The 22,156-nt window shown below is 50.8% G+C and overlaps 1 protein-coding gene across 1 annotated transcript; it reads left to right on the top strand.

The window, feature by feature from the left end:
* Positions 1-591: 591 nt before the first annotated feature.
* Positions 592-21,807, top strand: BHMG1 (basic helix-loop-helix and HMG-box containing 1). Its single transcript, XM_027513636.1, has 14 exons — positions 592-2,397; positions 6,596-6,621; positions 7,440-7,597; positions 11,861-11,972; positions 13,205-13,339; positions 14,363-14,608; positions 16,258-16,366; positions 17,225-17,325; positions 18,032-18,187; positions 18,597-18,670; positions 19,599-19,763; positions 19,856-20,097; positions 20,948-21,037; positions 21,642-21,807. Exons 1-14 carry the CDS (start codon positions 2,327-2,329, stop codon positions 21,805-21,807), a joined length of 1,851 nt encoding a protein of 616 aa, XP_027369437.1. The 5' UTR covers positions 592-2,326.
* The last annotated feature ends 349 nt before the right edge of the window (positions 21,808-22,156 follow it).

Raw genomic sequence — 22,156 nt, 5'->3', positions numbered from 1 at the left:
GGCAGAACTAGATTGAGAATTTTCTCCATGGCAACACAGCCAGAAAGTGATTTAAACTGAAATGTGCTGGACACCAGGGCCTCTACTCTCCTTTAGGTTGCTAGATTGCCTCCCTTTAAGCAGTATTTTCCTGTCCATCCTTCTCATAGGTTGTGAGAGTGAACCTTCTAAAATGCATAGTTCGCTATACTAAGAAACATAACTTCATGAGAGGAACTGCTATTAAGGCCTGATTCCTGTGGCCCTCTTCTTTGAATCTTTTCGCAATTTATCTCTCTTTAACGCAGCCTCTACCTCACTAGATTCTCACAGTTTGTGAGCCTTCCCAACTGCACTAGGAAGACTGTGGCTAAATCCTCAACTTCTAGCATGGGGCTTGGCACACATTAAGTCCACATTAACCCTGTGCTAAAAGGAAAAGTTGGAAACCGGACACCAGAGGGCGGGAAGGAAGATTAGTCCGATCTCCCTTGCTTCCTTATAGTTGGCAGTTGAGGAAACCCCGCCTCCTCGCTCGGCTCCTTTGGCCTCGGACCTCTGAAATGGACTAGGGGCGTGGCCAGGAGGGGCGGTGTCTGCCGAAAAGGCGGGAAATGGGAGAGCCCTGATTGGTCGGCCTTTTGGCGCGCACGGGCAAAGACTGACAGGAGGCGCGAAGCCAGGCTCGCGCTGTGTTGGAAGACTGGGACCTTCCCCAGGCGCGCGTGCGCACGGCCATTTGTACCCTGCCGTTTCCTCTCCAGTCTCGTGCCTAGCACACCTTGGCAGGAACTGGTGGGGGCGTAGCCTAGCCTCAAGCGCTCACTTTTGCTCTTCTCTTCAGGCCTCAAGCAGAAACCTCACGCCAAAGGGGACTGCGCCCACCTCACGCTTGGGCTCGGAACGTGGTGGCCAAGGCCAGCGTGAGGCTCCCGCACGCGACCAGCCTCCGGGGGCCAGCGCGAGACACTGTTCAATCGGGCTTCCAAGTTTGGGGCTGGCGCAAAACCAGAAGGGGGGTCTCTTGAGGCGGATGCTGGAGGCCAAGGGGAATAGTTCGGGGGCTTGCCGGTCAGCCCAGAGCCTGGGGTCCACTCAGGAACGGCACTTCCTGGCCGTGGCCACTCTGGGAGTTTCGGGGGGAAGGAGGGCGGGTGTGCCTTGGGTGCCCAGGCTGTATGCGAGGTGGGACCTGGGCAGCAGAGCCAGAGTTTGGATTTGAGGCAGGGCCTAGGTTTCCGGGTCCAGGCTCAAGTTTGACGTATGAAGTCTCTGAATAATGCTGGGGACTTGGGGGTCACCGGTTAGGACCTGTAGTCTTGGGATTTGTGTCTGGATAGAACTAGTTTTGGGAAATCTGAAATTTGGGGGTTTTGTCACTGAAAACTTTCCTGTTGGAATCAGAGATACTAATGTGGGAATCTATAAGCCTAGAGTATAATTTGGGGGCCTGAGGTCTAATTTTGGAGAATTGAAGTCTCAATATAGATTTAGGGTTTAGAATCTTAATATAGAGTATGAGGTGTGAGATTTAGGGTTTGGAGTCCCATTTTGGAACTTTGAGAACTGTTAAGGCCTGGAGTCCCCCACATTGAGTATGGGGCTGCAGTTTTAGAGTTTGGGTTTTAGATAGAATTCAGATGTGAGATCTCAGTTTAGGCTTGGGGGCACAGTTTGGGGGTTTGAAGTGACAGTTTGAGGGTCTAGAGGTCTTCGTTTTCAGATCTGAGGTAAATTTGGGGGGGTTGAGGTTTGCTTTTGGGAGCTTGGGTTTCTTTGTTTAGGGTTTGGGTTCTTAGTATTAAGGTTTCTGGTCTGTGTTCTTAATATTAGTATCGGGCTTATATTTGGAGATCAGAAGTTGACAGTTTAGGGGTCTAGAATACCTTAGTATTAGAGTTTAAGGCTTTTAGGTTTGGGAAAGTCTCCTTTTTAGGCTCTAGGTCCTCATTTTAGATGTTTAAAATCATGTGGTTGCTGTCTTAATATCATAGTTTAAATATCTTAAGCCACAGTTTTCAGGTCTGCTCTCCACTGCAGAGTCTGACATCTCATTATTAAGATTAAAGCTCTGAATCAAAGTTTGGAAATCTGCTGCTTTTAGTTTTAGGTCTGGATCATTATTTACAAGCCCAAATTTGCAATTTGAGATTCATGGACTTCAGTTTAGACTTTGGACATTTTCATTTGTTCTATTGGCCTATGTTTATGGGGACTCAGGAATTTTGGGGATCTGTTGAGTGCTCAAAGGAGCACCATAGGGGGAAATGAGGCTGCCTATCATACTGTGCATTCTTCTTGGAATCCCAGAGGTCACTAATAATTCTTTATTTTCCCCTCTTTGCAGATGTGGGATTCCAGCAAATGTGTGTGTTCTCCTGAACAGCCCAGAACCAATTCCCTGAGTCCCAGTGACAGGTAAGGGCTCCCCCTGGCCCACCTCCCTTGAAGCTCCAGCCACTCTGGTAGAATGATAATAACAATAGTGTTTACTGAGCATTTACTAGTTTGCCAGGCATTTTGCTAAGCTTTTTGTTTGTATACCCGTTAATCCTGACAACAACTCCAGGAGGAAGTAGGTGCAAATATTACTGCCATTTCAAGATGAGAGAACTGAGGTAGTTGGCAAAGATCATCTGTAAGCCCTTGCAGGTTTTGACATTCTGATTTTTTTTAATGCCCTTCCTTCCTTTCTTTTATTTATGTATTTATTTTGCCATCAAGCCCCTACCAAGTGTCAGGAATCTAATAGAGAGGTTTTCCCAGCAGATGAGGGTTGGATCAGATGTCTCCCTTCCTCCAACATCTGGATAAAGAAGAGAGCCAAAGTTCATCTTATCCCTTATTTTCTTCCCCAGTGACTTTTCATCTACCTGTCTCTTCATTTATTAACTCCAAAAATCAGCATCCGCTTTATTTAGGTTCTCTACTTAGGAACTGTGCTCAGAAGGAGCACATGAAGACAATGAAGAATTTCTCTCCTGCTTGCCTATTCTTCCTGGAATTCCAGAGGTCACCAACAGTGCATTCTCTTTCCTCCCTTTTTAGACGTGGAGTCATTGTATTAATAAAGACCCAATTGCAATTAACAGAAACTTAGCTAAAACTGGCTAAGGCATAAATGGGGATTTACTGGATCCTTTAAACAAAAAATTCTGGGGCATCAGGCTAGGCTGGTTCCAAGTGAGGGGTTAAATGATATGGCCAGAAATCTGCCTGTCTTGGCTCTGTCTGGGTTGGCTCTCCATTTGTGAGGGCAAGATGGCTCCTAAGCCCCTCCAGGTCCATGTTCTGCCAACCTGACAAGCCTGGCAGAGATTTTCTCCCCAGGATCCATTGACTCCGATTGGTCAAGCCTGTGTTACTACCCAAATCCTCAACCAATCCCTTGACTTCTTGATTAGACTTTGCTTCAGTGCTCCCTAATGGAAGGGAGAAGTCAAGTAATTGGTTCAGAATTTGGGTAGTAACCCAGACTTAGCTAATCAGAGTCAATGGATCCTGGAAAGAGAATCTATGCCAGACTTGTCAGGTTGGCAGGATGTGTACCTGGAGTGACTGAAAGGTCTCTTGCCCTCACAAATGGTGAGCCAACCCAGACAACATCAGAGCCAAGAGTGGAAGGGGAGGTTGGGTTCAGACTCTGTGAACGACATGGACTGAGAGTGGGGGAGGGATCGTAAACCAAAGGAAAGTATTACCAGAAAATGGGGATTGGATGTTGGTCAACCAAAAATGACAGTTTTATCAACCATAGTCATCCAATACAATACCTCCACCCTACTCTCCAACATCCCTTATACCTAAATCGTTCCAACAAATGACTGTCTACCTTCTATCTTGAACAAACCTTTCATGAGCACGCCCTTGGTGCTAAACACCTGGACAAGATCACACTTTCCAGCCAGCTCCGTTTTATAAATAAATTATAAACAGGTTTGGAGAGATGAAAGCACTTGTCCAAAGTCACACAGCAAGTGGCAGAGCTGGCATTTCAACCAGATCTATTTGCTTCAAAAGCTGAAGTTTATAACCAACTGTTATACTGCTTCTTGGGACTGCCCCTTGCTTTCCCTCATTTTGGGGTGGCTCTTAAATTCTTGCACATGTTAAGCAAATTAGGGTCTGGGTCTTGGATTTCACATAGCTGATATGAGAAATTTGGACTGGCTTTTTTAAAGATTTTTTTGATGTGGATCACTTTTAAAGTCTTTATTGAATTTGTTACAATATTGTTTCTGTTTTACCTTTGGTTTTTTGGCCACAAGACATGTGGGATCTTAGCTCCCTGACTAGGGATTGAACCCGCATCTCCTGCACTGGAAGTTAAAGTCTTTACCACCAGGGAAGTCCCTTGGACTGGCTCTTGATTAAAGCTCCTTCCAGCTCCTGTAAAATAAAGGAATAGTGAGTGTTTAGGCTGATTAGCTCAGGGAAAAGGAAACCCAAGAATTAGAGTGATTTGCCATTTCAAAGACTGAAAGGCAATCATAAGACAGAATAGCATTCTTTAATTCAACAATTTTTTGTTGAGCACCTACTAAGAGCCAGGTATTATTCCAGGAGCTAGGAATATAGCCAAGGCCATATATGACTTTTGTGGGCCGTAGGCAATTTTGCTTTCTTGAGCTCATTCCTTCATTAAAAACACATTAAAAACTGTCATTTATGACAGCATTGGTATAAAGATGAATGTAATCCAAGTTGAATTATATTAATTTTTTTCTCTTCTGATTTCAAAAGAAAACACTTTATGAGCCCCTAAAATTATCACCAGCCTTAGGCACTGTGCTTACCTGTGCCTAATGGAGAAGTCAGTCCAGGATATAGCAATAAATAAAAGGGACAAAAATCCCTGCTCTTGTGTTTATATTTATAAGGGAGAAAGAAGGAAATGAAAGAAGAAAGGAAAAAAGAGAGAAAGAAAGATTTTGGATGCCAAAAAATGATGTGGGGATGTGACAAAGAATGTGCCTGTTTATCAGGTAGTCAGGAAAGGCCTTTCCAGGGTTGTTACATTTAAGCTAAAGGCTGAATGGCAAGAAATCAGCCATGTGAAACATCAGGGCAAAGGAACATTCCAGGTGGTGGGAATGGGAAAGGCCCTCAAGGCAGAAATAAACTTGGCAGTTGAGAGAAACAGAAAAAGAAAAAAGCTCCAGCCACACAGAAAAAGACCTGTGTGGCTGGAGCTGACCTGTTCCCCACAGAATCAGAGGGCAGAGCTGGGATTAGTGAGTGAAAATCATAGAGACTGTGAGGAAGACTTGTCTGAAACCAGAACCATCCAGCAAGGAAAGAAGCCCCTTTGGGAGGGAGTGCCCGATTCCCAGAGGCCCCTGTGAGCACAGCCCTGGGTCACACTTATTCGGGACTGTTGCCCAGGAGAGACCAAAATTTTGCAATTCCTAGTTACCTTTTTCCTCCCTCCAAATAAAAAATATATATTTATATGTGTTATTCATATATAAATATAGACATTTATATGTATTATTCATATAAATACAGACATTTATATGTATTATTTATATATTTATATATAATTTGGCTGTGCCGGGTCTTAGTTGCAGCGTGCGGGATCTTGATCTTTGTTGCAGCACCCAGGATCTTTTTAACTGGGGCATGTGGAATCTGGGTTCCCTGACAAGGGATGGAAACGGAGCCCTCTGCATTGGAAGCTTGGAATCTTAGCCACTAGACCACGAGGAAAATCTTATCCTCAGCAAATTATATAGCTGGTTCTGCTCCTAGTTGCCATTTTATGTTGTTTGTGGAACAATTAGATAAATGGATCCCTGGATGTACTGTGGGCTCTAGAAAGAGTTATTGTTTTATAGACTTTTATCCGTGTCACCAACCACACTTCCTGGCACACAGTAAGGGCTCAATAAGCAATTGCTGAATGAATGAGTGAGAATGATTCTTTCAACTTCAGAGTTTGGTTGGGGAGATAAGAGTGCCTCCCACACTGGTCCCTCATGTCCTTGAGGACAGTGAATCGATTTGTCTCCCTTTCCACAGTGTCCAGCATAGGACCTGGCAAAGAGGAGGGATCGAGGGACTTCCCTGGCAGTCCAGTGGTTAAGACTCTTCGCTCCCAATGCAGGGGTAAGGGTTTGATCCCTGGTCAGGGAACTAAGATCCTGCATGCCACACAGCACAGCCAAAAATAAAAGAGTGGGTATCAGTTCGTGAGTCTGAGTAGGAATCAGAGATACAAGTGTAATCAATGGAGTATGTTTGGCTTGATCCTGCTTTCAGTCAGGGAGAAAGACAGGGGAAGCTTCCTGGGGTGGATGGCAATTGAACCAGGCCCTGAAGGAAGATGAGATAAGGATTGGTGGAGACGAGGTGTTCCGGCTTTCCCAAATGAGTAGCAGGAGCAGTGCCAGAAGTGTGTAATTTGGGAGAGAGACGCCAACATCTTTGTGTCTCCATCTGTCAGGAGAAAGAGGTACAGGTGTGTGTACATGGATATATTATGAATTATGGATTCAGGGATTATATCCTGAAAGTTCTGCATCTGCTCAGGAGTTAACTTCTTTCACGCCCTTATTTATCTGTTCATTTAGCAAATAGGCAGTGAGTTCCCACAATGTGCCAGACCCTGTTCTAGGTGCCCCCAACTCAGCTCTCAGCCTAGTGCAGGGATCAGAGAAATGCATGAGCTCATGGTCAGGGGCCCCTTAGCAGAGGTATCTCACCTGTCCTGTGGAGTTGGGGGCTGTTGATGGGAGAGAATGGAAGGAAGTAAGAGATGAGACCAGAATGATCAGGTGGGCCAAGCTGTGGGGGGAGGGGTGGGCATTATAAGCCATGTCAAGGGTTTGATTTTTAATAAAATCAAGGACTTGATTCTTAATAATGGGATGGCATTGAGAGGTTTGAAGTACTTCTTAGGTAACTAAGGTATTCAGTCCTACGGATAACCCTCTGCGCCTGAAAGAATATCCTCATTCATTTTGCACAGATGAGAAAACCATAGACATTTTTGTGTTTCAGAAAGATCACTCCAGGGACTTCCCTGGTGGTCCAGTAGCTAAAATTCTGTGCACCCAATGCCAGGGGCCCGGGTTCCATCCTTGGTTAGGGAACTAGATCCCAAGTGCCTCAATGAGAGATTAAAGATCCCACGTGCTGCCACTAAGACCCGGTGTTGTGAAATAAATATTACAAAGAAGAAGAAAGAATGATCACCCTGACGTATAAAGAGTATGGTTTGGAGGAGGCCAGATGGGAGGCTGGGAGAACTATGAGGATGTCAACACATGGACTAGGGTAGGGGTGAGGAGATGGAGAGAAGGGATTGGAGGAGGAATGGGCAAAATTTGGTGACTGGGAGTTCCCTGGGGGTCCACTGGCTAAGACTGTATGCTTCTACTGCAAGAGGCAAGGGTTCAGTCCCTGGTTGGGGAGCTAAGCTTCTCTGAGATGGGGAACACTGAGACAGGTGGATTGAGGGGTGGTGTCAGATACCAAATTCCATTTTGGATGTCCTAACCAAAACCGGCTCTTGTCCCGAAACAGGAAGCAGAGGAAAAACCACACCAGCAAACTGCAAGAGCTGGCAATGATGCTGCCAGTGACCCTGAAGACTGGTACCAAGAAGCTCACCAAGGTAAAGGGGCTGAAGGAGACGAGGTGAATTTGGGAGGCAGCTCTGAACATATCAGCAATTGGGCTGACCTCCCTTGTCCTGGGAAACCTAGACCGACACACAGACCCAGTGACAGCACTGAGATTGCAAGGGTCCTGCTCTGAGTGGGAATTTCTGGGAGTCTGTGATCCCATGACCAGAAGTCTGAGGAATTCTTTCCTGCAGAGGAGGCAGGGGAAGGGACCTCCCTGGTGGTCCAGTGGTTGAGACACTGCATTCCCAATGCAGGGGGCACAGGTTTGATCCCTGGTTAGGGAAGATCCCACATGCCACGTGGCATGGTGACAAAAAAAAAAAAAGGAGGCGGGAGGAATTGACAGAGGAAAAAAATAGGCAAGGCACCAGGTCAAGGTCATCTCCCTGGGAGTCAAGACAGTCTGGATCTGAGCCCTCCAGCTCCACACCTGCAGAACTCTGGGCAGCTCACTCAGATTATCAGCCTTTCACGTCTCAGATTTCTCAGCTATAAATCAAGGAAAAATAACTGCTCCTACTCAGAGATATTGTGAGACCAAAACAACATGATAGCCATTACAGGGCCTGAATAAATGTCGGTTCCCTTTCTGACAGCTTTCTTTTGTGACTTCATTGGGATGATTTCCGAATTTGGTTCTTCTCAGAGGTTCCAGGAGAGCATCTGTTTCCTCCCCCTTTGCCAATTTCTGCACATGTGCCAGCTCAGTCACTTCAGTCGTATCCGACTCTTTACAACCCCATGGACTGTAACCCGCCAGGCTCCTCTGTCCATGGGATTCTCCAGGCAAGAATATGGGAGTGGGTTGCCATGCCCTCCTCCAGGGGATCTTCCTGACCCAGGGATTGAACCCAAGTCTCCTGAGTCTCTTGCATTGCAGGCAAGTTCTTTACCCCTGAGACACTGGGGAAGCCTTGCCAGTTTCTAGAGGCCACTTATGGTCCTTGGTTCATGACCTTTTCAAAGCCAGAAGCATAACAGCTTCTGGTCTCTCCTCTATCTCTGCTTTTGTCAACAGTTTACCCTCTCTGCCTTTGGCCCTCCTGCCTCCCGCTTATAAGGATGCTTGTGATTGCATTGGGCACACTCAGATAAGCTAGAATCAAGAATCATCTCCCTATCTCAAGATCCTTAATCACGTCTGCAAAGGCTCCTTTGTCATATAAGGCAACACATGCACAGGTTCCGGGGACCAGGCCATGGACACCTTTTGGGGAGGCATTATACAGGCCACCACAGTGCTCAAAAATAGCTGAGAAATTTTGCCCTCTTGCCCACTGGAGAATTTGGTGTGCATGGGCTCTTATAGCTCTTGGCAGGGAGGGTGGAGATGGCTGAGACACAGTCCCTGCGCTGGAGGAATGACAGTCAAGTCAGGGTACAGGCAGCAGCATTTCATCATGAGCAGAGGACCACATTCCCTTGGTAGAATCCTCCCCAGGTCTCAGCCCACTGTCCCCCCTCTTCTCGTGGCTGCACTGTGCAGCTTTCCAGATCTTAGTTCTCTATCCAGGGACTGAACCTGGGCCCTCAGCAGTGAAAGCACAAAGTCCTAACCACGGGACTGCCAGGGAATTCCCTCAGCTGTCTTAAGGATCCCACTCCTTTCCCATTTTCATCCTCCCTTAAATTAAGTCCTGGGCCTCCTGCTCTACATAAGGCCTTCATCCCAGTCAGTCCTCAGTCTTAATCATCAACTAAGCATTTATTAGTCAACGAATGTATCAGGCTCTATGCTGGGCACTTTCACACACTCAAATTTATTTCGTCCTAATGATACTTCTCTGAGCCTGAATGAATATCCTTGTGCCCATTGCACAGATGAGAAAACTGAGGCTCTAAGGAGATAAAATGACCTGCTCCCAGTGCACAGCCAGTAAGTGGCAGGTTGGAGCCAGGTCTAAGCTAATAGTCTTTGGGCTGTGTTACATTGTGTGGTGTGCGTGCTCGGTTGCTAAGCAGTGTCTGATTCTTTTCGATCCCATGTACTATAGGCTGCCAAGCTCCTCTGTCCCTGGGATTTCCTTCAGGCAAGAATACTGGAGTGGGTTGCCATTTCCTTCTCCAGGGAATCTTCCTGATCCAGGGATTGAACCCGCATTGGCAGGTGGATTCTTTACCACTGAGCCACCTGGGAAGCCAAGCATCAATAGCCATTAATCCTTAAGTAAATTATAACTCCCTCTGCGTATCAGGTTCCCTGGTGGCTCAGATGGTAAAGAATCCACCTGCAGTGCAAGAGACCTGTGTTCAATCCCTCGGTCAGGAAGATTCCCTAGAGAAGGAAATGGCTACCCACTCCAATATTCTTGCCTGGAGAAATCCATGGGCAAAGGAGCCTGGTGGGCTACAATCCATGGACTTGAAAAGAGTCAGACACTACTGAGTGACTGTTTTTTTCCCATGAATCAGATTAAATATGTTTAGTGACTATCTGTATTATATTTTATGGAAAAGTTTCACGTATGTCCCTCTTGAGACCATGCTTCCTCTTTTTAAATTAATTTTTATTGGAGTATAGTTGATTTACAGTGTTATGTTGGTTTCTGCTGTGTAGCAAAGTGAATCAGTCATACATATACATATATCCACTCTTTTTTAGATTCTTTTCCCATATAGGTCATTACAGAGTATTAAGCAGAGTTCCTGGTGCTAAGTTCCCTTGTTAGTTATCTATTTTATATATAGCAGTGTGTATATGTCAGTCCCAGTCTCTCAATTAATTCCCCACTCCCGAGACCATGTTTCCTGATTTGGGGTTTGGAACATTACTGCTGACAGTTTTGTTGTTATTCTACGGATCTATTTCAATCCAAAAAAAAAAAATAGTTATAGGTATTCTTTCCTCACCTCCTTACCAGGCTAACTCTTTACACTCTTCGGTTTATTTTTTTTAATTTCAATATTTTTAATTTTTTGGCCACACCGCATGGCATATAGCATCTTAATTCCCCAACCAGGGATTGAACTTGAGCCCCCTGCAATGGAAGCACAAAGTGTTAACCACTGGACCGCCAGGGAAGTCCCCACTATTCAGTTTCAATGCTGCCACTTCAGACAGACCTTTTTGGATACCCAAGTCTAATTGTATCATGCTCTTTTATTCCTAATGCTTATCACACAGTCAATAATTTTATATGAATTATGAGTTTATTAAGGTCTGTTGCCCTCCCTGTATTGTAAGTTCTGTGAAGGCAAAAAAAAGTTTGTGTAGCTCACCCTTTTTGTGGCTTAGTGGCTGGTATCTTTTTTAGCTTAGTATCTCCAGTGTCAAATCAGCTTCGACTTAGTGGCTGGATGGGGGATGCCTGCTGGTGCTATGGGGGAAGAGTCATTCCTTCAGTGATAACTGGCTTCGTCACCTCTCCGTTCTATGTGCTTAGGATCCAGAAATCCATCAGCTACATTCTCTTACTCTCAACGGGTTCAAGGTCAATGGGAGAGAATGACATATCAACGGATAATTATAAAACAGTGTGGCAAGTGCCTTGGTGGAAACAGGCCCAGGGTGTCACAGGAGTGCTGAGGAGGGACATCTGAGCAGCCTAGGTGCGGGGTCAGGAGGTCAGAAAAGCTTCTGGATGGCGGGGAACGCTGTGCTGAGGCTCAAAGAAAGAAGCCAGGGAGGAGAGGGGGACTGTGCACATGCCTAAGGGCCAGGGACAAGAAGCCCAGCAGCTGCTGATGCTGAGTCGCTTCAGTCGTGTCCAACTCTGTGTGACCCCATAGACGGCAGCCCACCAGGCTCCCCCATCCCTGGGATTCTCCAGGCAACTCCCACTGGAGTGGGTTGCCATTTCCTTCTCCAATGCATGAAAGTGAAAAGTGGAAATGAAGTCGCGCGGTCGTGTACGACTCTTCGCAACCCCATGGACTGCAGCCTACCAGGCTCCTCTGTCCTTGGGATTTTCCAAGCAAGAGTACTGGAGTGGGGTGCCATTGCCTTCTCCAGTATGTGCCCCCAAAACCGCACTGGGAGGCAGGCAGGCCTAGCTTCACACCCCTGCTCGGCCACGCCCTCTCTGTAACCCAGCGATCCCTTCAGCGCTCTGGGCTTGTCTTCAGAGCTGTAACCGTTGGCTCCCTGGGCCACGGTGAGGACTGAAGAGCACAACAGGAACCTCTCTGCCCATGGTGGGTGGATTGCTGGGGTGGGGCCGCAGGGGTCCTGGAGCCTGACTGTCCCTGGTCCCCAGCAGCCTCATGTGATCTTGAGTGCCTGCTCAACCCTGTCTTTCTTTTGGGAGCAGAAGGAGGTTCTCTTGCACATCCTGCAGTACATTCACTACCTACAGAGCAGCATCAATGTGACCAAGGCCTTGCTCCAACTCCACGCCAACCATGGGCATGGCGAACTCGAGGGTAAGTAAGCTCAGCCGACGTTCCCAGTGCCTGCTATGTCCAGGCTGTAGGGGACACTGAAGTGACCTAAATGGTTCCCATCCTCCTGGATCTCATAGCCTGGCGTGGGTCCAAGATGCTGTGACCCCAGAGGAGTGCGTCTTGGGAAGCCTGTCAGGGGAGGGCCCTTGGAGCAGGCCTTCAAGGACAGCGGGGACCATGCCAGGCAAACAAGAAACAATGTGAGCAGGAGCCCGCAGGCACAAGAAGACACAAATGGAAGGCGTGGGGACAGGCAGGTCATCAGGTGTGACTGGAGGGGCTGTGCAGCACCCAGATGACGTGCACAGACTCCAGAGCCAGGTCCTGACTCAGACACATCCGTCTCATGACCTAAACTGCTCTGTGCCTCAGTTCCCTCATCTGCAAAATGGACCAGTAAGAGTACTTCCTTTATGTTTGTTGTGAGAATTAAATGAGTTAATACACTCAAGGAGTGTTGTCACACAGTGCCCGGAACATGCCAGTCGTCCCACATTGTGTGCGCTGGGTGGTGTTGTTACTGGTGTGAGAAATACCCTGGCAAGAAGGGTAGGAGATGAGGCAGAGATGAGATTCTGAAGGGCCTCGAGAGCCTGGCTCGGGAGGGAGATAGAGAGGATGAAAACGACTGAAGGACTGTAAGCCAGAGGAAAACCACAGTCAGAGTGGCTGTTTAGGAAGAGGTCCCTGACATCTACTGTGGGGGTCATTAAGTAAGAAACTGGAGTCAGGGAGACCAGCGGGGACACTTCTAGGAGGGACCTGGGCAGGAGACCGCAAGCAGATGCAGCACCATGGCTGAGAGTGTGGGCTGAAGAGGGTCAATTTGGGAGATGTTCACAAGGAAGAATTGTGAGGCCTCGGGAAGAGGCTGCGGGCCACCCACCATCTTGAGGAGGTAGGAAGAGGAATTGGTTTGGGAGGGGAAGACGGGTAAGCATTTGGGAAGCACTGAGTCAGTCTTCTGTCTGGGCCAAGGCCCAGAATGGACCTGCAGATACCTGAGTTTTCACCTGTACTGCCACCTGGCTGTGGAACTTCAGACAAGTCCCATCTCCTCCCAGGACCTCAGTTTCCACTTTTACAAAGTTTATCTGGGGACTGCAGCAGCCTCCCTCCCCACCGTCCAGTGGGAAGCATTGTCCACAGGCAGGACTCAGGCTGGACGAGGGTGAAGCCATCTGACCTGCCTCCTTCTCCATCCTCTGCAGGGTTGGATTGGAACCCTGCTGCAGGCCCCCCAAAGCAGAGACTCTCCACCCCATCCAGCTCCCCACACTCTCAGAAGTCCCGTCTTTGGGGAGCATGCCAGAAACCTCGGAAGAAAAAGCCTACCCGAGCGTCAGGTACAAGCCTGCAGTAAAACAGGAAGCAGGAGTCCCACAGGAATTCTGGCTCCTTCTCCAGGCTCGTCACCACTCCAGGGAGGGCAAGTCAGCAGTCCTGAGCCTGGACCAGGCTCTAGATTCAGATATGCCTCGGTTCAACTCCTGGTGCCCTCCTCTTCCTAGCTCTGAGGCCTGGGGTCGGGGTGGGGGGTGTCACTCTCATCCTCTGAGCCTCCGTTTCCTGGTCTGGATATTGGAGTGCCTGCCACAGGGTGGGCCTCAGGATTAGGAGCCCACATGCACACCTCTCAGCAGTGCTTAAGTGGCGGGGCATGTGGCCAGTGCCCAGCAAATGGAATCACTGTCAGCATTTATCATCCCTCTGTCCTGTCATCCATCCCTGGGCTGGGGCAGCAGGGCGCATGGGTGATGGAAGGACCCCTGTGTGGGAGGCGAGGGTCCCAAGTCCCACCTCAGCCATGCTACTGACTCACTACCTGTCTCTTCCCCTTTTTGAGCCCCATTTTCCATGTCTTTAAAAAGGGAGTTGGGGGACTTCCCTGGTGTTCCAGAGGTTAAGATTCCACTTTCAATTCAGAGGGAACTGGTTCAATCCCTGGTTGAGGAACTAATATCCTGCATGCCACATGACCTAGCTTTAAAAAAAAGTGGAGGGGGAGTCGGACCTAATCAATGATTTCCAGCCCTGGCTGCACATCTGAATCACTGGGATGCTTTCCCTGCCTGTGCCTCACACCCAGAACGCTGGGCTTCAGTGATCTGGGTGGAACCTGGGCATCAGTATTTTTCAGAGTTCTCAAAGTGATTCTAACATGGGCAAAGGAAGGGGGTATCCGACTAGATCTTTAATTGAGGATCTGGGCTTACCTGAGAAGGACTGAGTGACCCAGCCAGGCAAAGCTTTGAAGCAGGTCACTGGGGCCAGAACAGAATGTCTCCACCCCAACCCCAACCACCTTCTGGAGACAGTCCCCCCTGCCCCGACCAGCCCTGTCTGATGCCATCTCTCTCCTCTCCCAGAACGCCAGACCCGGGCCCAGAACCCTCGTCGTTGTCTGGCCTTGGAGAAGCCTGAGAAGCTGGAAACCCCATCTCCAGACCAGAAAGGAGGAAATGTGGTGGGGACCACCACCCCTCCAAGATGCTGGGACTCCTGCAGTCTCCCCAGGGCTGAGGCATCCTCATCTCAAGGTGACAGGAAGGGAGGAAGATGCCAGCTGACATTGCTGGATGTGGCTGAGAACAGCATCCACTGTGACATCTCAAGTTGGTCTCTTTCCTCTCCACTAACTTGGCCAGTCATTTACACACCACTGATCAGGCGCCTCCCAGCGTCCTGGACACAGTCCTAGGAGCCGGGGATTGGACCATGGACAAGAGAGGTGCCGTCTCTTGGCCTCTTTCCCAGTTTGCTCTTCCCTTTAGTCTCGGCTGTGGGTGTAAGGCAGGGGACAGAATCAGTGCGGCCCTCACGCGAGGGCTGCAGTTCACAGAACTGGGGGCAAGAGCCAGGCCTCCTCCTGAGCCTCCCTTCCTTGAAGCAGCCAGCCAAATGCTCCTGTGAGCCAGCTTCAAAGGTGTGACACCCCCAGAAGACACAGGCAGGACTGGAAGGCGAGGCCTCGGGGCATCCTCTTCCTCTGCCCATTCATTCAGCCCTTCCTCCCAGAGCCTATCCTCTGGGCCAGGCCACGGGCATGGTGCTAGTGACACTCCGGTGATCCCATACGCTCACTTCCTGGGGTCACCCATGAGTGGTGGGTGTTCCAGATCGTTTGTTAATCTTGTGACCTTGGGCAAGTTTCTTTAGAGCTCAGTGCCTCCATTTACTGAACTATAAATGGGCATTGGACTTCTGGTGGCTCAGACAGTAAAGCGTCTGCCTACAATGCGGGAGACCCGGTTTCAATCCCTGGGTGGGGAAGATCCCCTGGAGAAGGAAATGGCAACCCACTCCAGTATTCTTGCCTGGAAAATCCCATGGACAGAGGAGCCTGGTAGGCTACAGTCTGTGGGGTCGCAGAGTCGGATACGACTGAGCGACTTCACTTTCACTTTCAAATGGCTATTATAATAACCATATCCTTTGGCAAAGGGGTGCTGAGTAGTATGTAAAATGATTAAAACTGTGCTGGCATGGTAAGTACTATACACTTGTTTGCTACCATCATCTTCATCATCATTATTGCACTTAAATATTTTATCTTCTTTAGAGCTTCTAATCGGAGAAGGCAATGGCACCCCACTCCAGTACTCTTGCCTGGAAAATCTTATGGATGGAGGAGTCTGGTGGGCTGCAGTCCATGGGTCGCTAAGAGTCGGACGCGACTGAGCGACTTCACTTTCACTTTTCCCTTTCATGCATTGGAGAAGGAAATGGCGACCCACTCCAGTATTCTTGCCTGGAGAATCCCAGGGACGGGGGAGCCTGGTGGGCTGCCGTCTATGGGGTCGCACAGAGTTGGACACGACTGAAGTGACTTAGCAGCAGCAGCAGCAGCAGAGCTTCTAATAGAGATGTAGGATTCCAGAAACCTGGGAGTGATTCAGGGTACCCTGTGGCTCAGATGGTAAAGAATCTACCTGCAATGCAGGAGAGTTTGATCCCTAGATTGGGAAGATCCTCTGGAGGAGGGAATGGCAACCCACTCCAGTATTCCTGCCTGGAGAATTCCATAGACAGAGAAGCCTTGTGGGCTACAGTCCATGGGGTCACAAAGAGTTGGACACGACTGAGCTACTAACACCTTCACTTTCAAACCACATTCGGAGTCCCCGCCCCTAGCCTGAGGTTTTGGCTGGAGTGGGAGGAGGCAGAAGGCTGTGGGAGACCCCAGCACCTCTCCATCTGTGTCCCTGTGAGCCCTGGCATCTGGCCCAGTCACAGGACTGACCATCCCAACTTGCCCCCGTAGGCTGCTGTGTCAAAGATGATACTCAGGATTTGGGGTCTTATCCTGCTTTTGAGGCCCAGCAAGGGGTCGAGATGATCCATTTTCTCAACAAGACCCAGCCCGGTCCCAGGTAAGGGAAGCCCAGGGGATATGAATTGGGGAGCTGACATGTTCCAGGGGAATGGCTAAGACCTGGGGAGAAATGGGGTCAATTTCCACCCTCTGCTGGTATCCGGGGTGACCACCTCTGAGGGCCTAGCTTTGCACCAGGCATTGGGAGCCCAAGGGAAAGCCCTGCTTCCTGTGTGCTGACCAGGGCTGCAGCCCCTCCCTGGCCTCCTGTCCTATCCTTCTAACCTGTCAACACCAGTCACCCGTGTGGCTTTTTTAACAGAGTCCTTGATCATGTCGGGTTTTGGCTTTAGGCTGCTCCCTCTTATTGGGTAGAGCCCAGATATCTTAATTTGCATTTGAGACCCTCTCTTGCCCCAACTTATCTTGCCAGGCCCTCCCCCGTGACTCTTAATCCTTATCACTAAATATTCACCATTTTGGAAGGAGCCCCACCTGTGTCCCCCCGGGGCTTCTCATCCTTGGTTCCCTCTTCGTGGAAGCCTGTTCCCCTCGTCTACCTGGAAGGAACTACCCATCCTTCTACCTATCCTTCTAGCTCAGCATGGTTCTCTGTCTTGCCCTGCCCGCCTTCTCTCTTCCTCCTCAAACCCCCCTCACAGATCTGCACCCTGTGTCATCAGCTCTGATGACAGCTGGCCTCTCCTCACAAGCCCTGAAGCTCCCTAAGGGCAGGCACCTCAGCTGACTAAGGTTTCTGCCCCCAGCACCCCCCCAGCGGCGGACACAGAGCCATCCGCGTCTTAACTCCACAGTGGGCAACACTGGGACACCCAGAGGGGAAGGGCTCGCTCTGTGTGCCACAGCATTTCCAGCCAGGGCTCCAGGTCTGCCTTGTGAATTCCACCTCTTGCAGGCAGAAGCTGGTGTTCTATGATTCTGGCGAGGAGGTGGGCAAGGAGTCCCCAAATGCTGACCCTTGGATTCCCGCCTGGACTGCAGAGGGCAGCCCCCAAGGTGACTGAAGCTCTGTCTCTCCCCCTTGTAGGCGGGTGTGGGGCCTTCTTGGTACCTTCTTTCTGAGGATGGCCAGGGAAGCGGGAGAGGGACGGGTGTCCACTAGGCATGGACACAGTGCACTCGCTGTCCCCAGCCATCGGTTGCCACGGCGGACGTTGCTAATCAATCCTAACTTTCTCTTGATCCCAGAAACTGCTTCCGAATCTTTCTTAACGCAGAGCTCCAGCTAGCTCATATCAGTCTATTGGATCTAGCACAACATCATATACATACATATATATGTATATATATGCCATCCCTAACATAATTCTGGGCTTCCCTGGTGGCTCAGTGGGAAAGAACATGCCTGCCAAGCAGGAGAGGTGGGTTTGATCCCTGTGTTGGGAAGATTCCCCTTGAGAAGGAAATGGGCAACCTGTTCCAGTATTCTTGCCTGGAAAATCCCATGGACAGAGGAGCCTGGCAGGCTACAGTCCATGGGGTCGCAAAGAGCCGGACACGACTTAGGGACTAAACCACCACCACCACCACCACCATGAATCCAGGCACCGCGCCTCTTAACTTCCTCTTCTAAGCACTCACATTGAGGAACTGACAGAGTCACCTTTCCCCAGTATGGGGCACCATCTCCTCAAAGCCAGCCGCTGTATTCTGGGAGAGGGCAACACCTGACACACCCTCAAGCCTGACATTTCCTTTTCAGAGAGCCCACTGGCCTTGGGGCCTTCCCAGATTACCAACGGGATAGAGACAGACCCCCTGCAGGAGATCCTAGGGCTCAGCCCCTCCCTCTTCAGCTCCCCAGGGAAACTGCTGTCCGAACAGATCTTGGAGGACGGCAATGAATACCTGACCCAAGGTGAGCACCCAGGGCTGGACCTGAGGTTTGGTTCACTGAGAAGGAAAAAACCCACAGTGATGCCCACTAAGTATGTAGCCTTTTGCTGGGCAGTACTGGATACCCAGGGGTGAATCCTCCCAGGACAAATCCCATCCCATCCCTGGAGCCCACAGCCTGGTGAGGAGTTGTTCCAGGCTAGCCTGGTGTGGGGAAGGAAGGCTCCAGGACCATATAGTAGGGACCTACTCTGGAGGTCCCCCACAGGAGCTGGACTGTGAGCTGGACTTGGACTTGGGCAGAAGATCCCAAAGCTCAAAGCCAGCGAAGGGCACTCCAGCTATGGGGATGGCAGGACAGCAGCCCGGTGCCCCAGGAGAGGCGTTTCTGTCCCAGCCACCCTTCTGGTCTCCCTCTATGTCCCCGACAGCTCTCTTTGAGGAAATACTGTTAGATTCTGCACCCTCACCTTCTGCCTGCATCCTCAAGGAACCACAGAAGAAGGTAGGTGTCTGCCCACACACCTGTCCACACACCCGTCCGTCCTTCTTCCCACCCGCCGATTCACTCATCCGTCCTCTTGACCCTTCTGTCACCCCTACCCCTCAACTCAGCTGTCTGTCCATCATGCTTCTCCTGGTCCTTCCAGAGACTCACCCTTCTATCTTTGCCCTAACCTATCTGCTGGCCACCAGACGCCCTGCTCTGTGCTGGGCCCTTGGAGTAAACCACCTGTAAAGAATAAAAGCTAAAAGCTGCCAGGTGCCCAGAAAAACCCCACATAATCTTAGGGCTGCTCTGTGAGGCAGGCTCTCTTGCGCCCCATTTAACCAGTGAGGAAACTGAAAACAGCAGGTGACCTCTGGGATCCTTGGTTCAAAAGAGCCTCCCTCTCAGGCCCCAGAGCTGACCTCCACAGCACCGTTTGCTCCAGCAGTTCAGCCTCCAACTGACAAGAGGTGCAGCCTGGCTCTAGTCCCCAAATGATTCTCCCTCCATGTGTGGGAAGGTGGCCCTGCCTCAACGAGTAGCTGATTTCACAGTAGAAACAAAGATAGACACCCTTAGTGGAGCTCTTATAAACACTGGCCTGGCCTGGCAGGGGATGTGTGGTGGCACCATCGTGGATGAAACTGACGCTTAGAAGAGTTAAAACTTGCCTAGGGTGTGCCAGCTCCCTCACAGGGGAATTGAGAGGGAGTGCCCTGGAATAGGAGGCAGAAGCCCCCAGTCCACCTCTTCCCTGACCCGCTGTGGGAACTGGGGAACCTTTGCTTGAACTTGTGAGGTGGTGTCCAGATGAGGCTGTTTTGAACCTGAGCTGTTTCCGATGCTCATGTGACATCCCAGGAAAGCCACGGGTGGGGGCCATGAAGGGACACCACTGCCCACCTCTGTCCCTCTCCTCCCATCTTTCTCCTTCATGCCCCAGGACACGCCCCCTGAGATCCCCAAAGACCCCCCTGACTCCCACGACCTGGGCCAGTCCTCGGTCTCACTGGACCACTGCTACCTCTCGCTGAGTGAAAACAGCAAGGTGCCGTCCAGCCCCGGCTCGGAGGACATGGACACAGACTTGGTGTGGAGGCAGCAGGAGGTGAGGGAGACGGACAGCCATTGGCCGGGTCAGTCCAGGTCTCCTGCCGGCCCTCACCTTCGGCCCCCTCACCTCTCTATGCTCCCCACCAGGACACTCAGGCTGACCTCGAGGGCCTGCAGTCCTCCAGTGACGACGGGGACTACACGTGGACCCCTACCCGGCGGGTCTCGCCCCTGCCCATGGCCGGGAGGAAGGCCAGGAAGGGCCGGGCCAGCCGGCGTCCCCCCAAGTCCAAGGAGAGCAAAAAAGCCCCTGGCACCCCCCAGATGAAGAAGAAGTGTGTCAACGGCTTCATCATGTTCTGCAGGATGAACCGGAAGCAGTACATCCGGTGAGTGGGCATCCTCTTCGACCCTGAAAGGGGCCCTGCCTCACTGTCCATCCACTCCCAGGGCTAGGCCGCCCTCTGCTGCTGATACGCTCCCCCACCACGCTTGCACCCGCCTCCCTTGGCCCCGTGCGTTGTAGGCAGTGAAACCCGCCTCAGACTTATGAAAAAAAGGAAATTAATTGGCTAATATTAACTTATATAATTGATATAGCTGATTAATATAATTAATTAATTACTATAATCTGAAAAAAGAGGCTCCACCTTCAGCCGTGGCTGGTCCTAAGACTCCTGTGATGCTCTTGGATCTTCACCCCCTTCTGGACTCTGTGTTCCTCTTGGCTTCAAGCTCCATCCCTGCTGGGCCGGGTCGGGAGCGGGCTCACCCCTACCTAGGAGCTTCAGGCTCATGTCCTGTCTCCTACCCCAGCAACCCAACGGGAAGACAGCTCTTCATTTCTAAGGTTTCAAGCAGAAGTTCTTGAAGCTGAACTTGATGGGATCTGTCAAGCGCCCAACCCTGAACAATCATTGCCAGCCTGAAGCTGGGAGTGGGGGAGGCCCCTCGAGCCTCAGTGGGGAAGAGCTGGTGCTCCTATCTGAGCCGCAGACACAGACCCTAGAACATCGGGTGGCCCCTCTCCAGCCACCCTTTAGTCCAGCTCCCTCCTCTGTCACCTCCGTTCCAGGAGGCACGAAAGGGAAGCCTTTCTGGGCAACATGGGAAGATCTGAGTTCTCAGATGAGAAAGTCAAGGCTCTGGGAGGGCCAGGGCCCCTTGTATGGTTGGCCCTTTGCCCAAGCCAGGCAGGGCTGCAGGCACCTCCTTACCTCCTCCCCGCTCCTGCCACAGAGCCTGCCCTGGGACCGCATCCACGGCCGCCACCAAGGAGCTGGCCCAACTCTGGCGGGTGATGACCCTGCAGGAGCGAAAACCATACTGGTGAGAAGCCCCTGCCCAGAGGCATGGGTGGTGGACGCTAGGGCCCTCCCTGCTCCTCTGAAAATCATTAAGAGCCTTGAGCTTCATGATGTTGGAAACAGGGTGGGAGTCTCCTCAGATGGGAGATCTGGGTGTCTCCAAAGTTTATGGAAGAGTTGGGGGAACAAAAGCAGAGGGGTGCTCCACGCCTGCCTGGAACTTAGAAGGGCAAATAGCTGAATTCTCGATTTGGATCCTCTTGGCCCTGAACTTCCTTTGTGCTCTCTGCTTTAGGGAGTTTCTCAGAGCAGGAAACTGTCTTAACGCCCTGTCGCTTGGCCTCCTCCTCTCCCCGTCTCGACACCCCCTCCCTCCTGAAACCCCTCTTCTCCACCAACTTCAAATTGCTGCCACCTGCCCAGTCCTCAGTTGCACCCCTCTCCGGAAAAACAAGCGTGTGCGCAGATCTTAACAGGTCTTCAAGGAGCTAGCGCTTTCCTGGTGGAGCCGAATAAAGCCCTGGCCATCCCCAGCCCAGGCCCTGGTCACTACCGAGCTCAGAGCACCGGGGGTGGGGCAGAGGTGAGATGGAGGAAACCCACCCATCCTGCCACCTCTCCCCCAGCACCAAGGCGCGCAGGTTCAGCCGCCAGCACAACCGGATCGTGAAGCAGGACAGCTCCAGCAGTGAGGACGAGGACTGGGAGACCCCCAAACCCTTCTACCAGCTGCTGGCTGAGAAGGCCCGAGGCTTCCCAGACCCAGTCTCTCCGGAGTCTCAGCAAGGGTGAGGGTGCGCATCCTCCCTTGGGCCCTGCTGTTGTTGAAACCAGGAGCCGGTGATGGTTTCCTGGGCCTCACCCCCGCTAGTGCAGGCCCCCCAGGTTGGCAGGTGGCGTTATTTATTGATCCCGATGCTTTGTGTTTGCCTTGTATGGGGCAGTCTGAACTTCTGCCCCAAGGTTGGCAAGCCTCTCACAGCCCCCTTCTACTCTGGGCAGGGGAATCAGAGAAGCTACAGAGAGGTTGGAAGGAGCCCCCCTCCCACCCAAATGAAATGCAGGGAGGCGAAGGTTCCCTCTGCCTGTCCACTGCCCAGCCCAGAATCCAATGCTTTCCACCCTGTTCAATCTCACCTCA

Source organism: Bos indicus x Bos taurus, chromosome 18, assembly GCF_003369695.1.
Source record: "Bos indicus x Bos taurus breed Angus x Brahman F1 hybrid chromosome 18, Bos_hybrid_MaternalHap_v2.0, whole genome shotgun sequence".
Classification (NCBI taxonomy): domain Eukaryota; kingdom Metazoa; phylum Chordata; class Mammalia; order Artiodactyla; family Bovidae; genus Bos; species Bos indicus x Bos taurus.
The sequence above is the reverse complement of the archived record's forward strand: the minus strand, read 5'-3'. Positions and strand labels throughout refer to the sequence as shown.

Coding starts and splice junctions, on each gene's coding strand:
- BHMG1 (XM_027513636.1), top strand. CDS start 2,327: ATGTGGGATTCCAGCAAATGTGTGTGTTCTCCTGAACAGCCCAGAACC. Junction 18,188..18,596: donor CAATGAATACCTGACCCAAG/GTGAGCACCCAG, acceptor TGTCCCCGACAG/CTCTCTTTGAGGAAATACTG. Junction 21,038..21,641: donor CAGGAGCGAAAACCATACTG/GTGAGAAGCCCC, acceptor CCTCTCCCCCAG/CACCAAGGCGCGCAGGTTCA.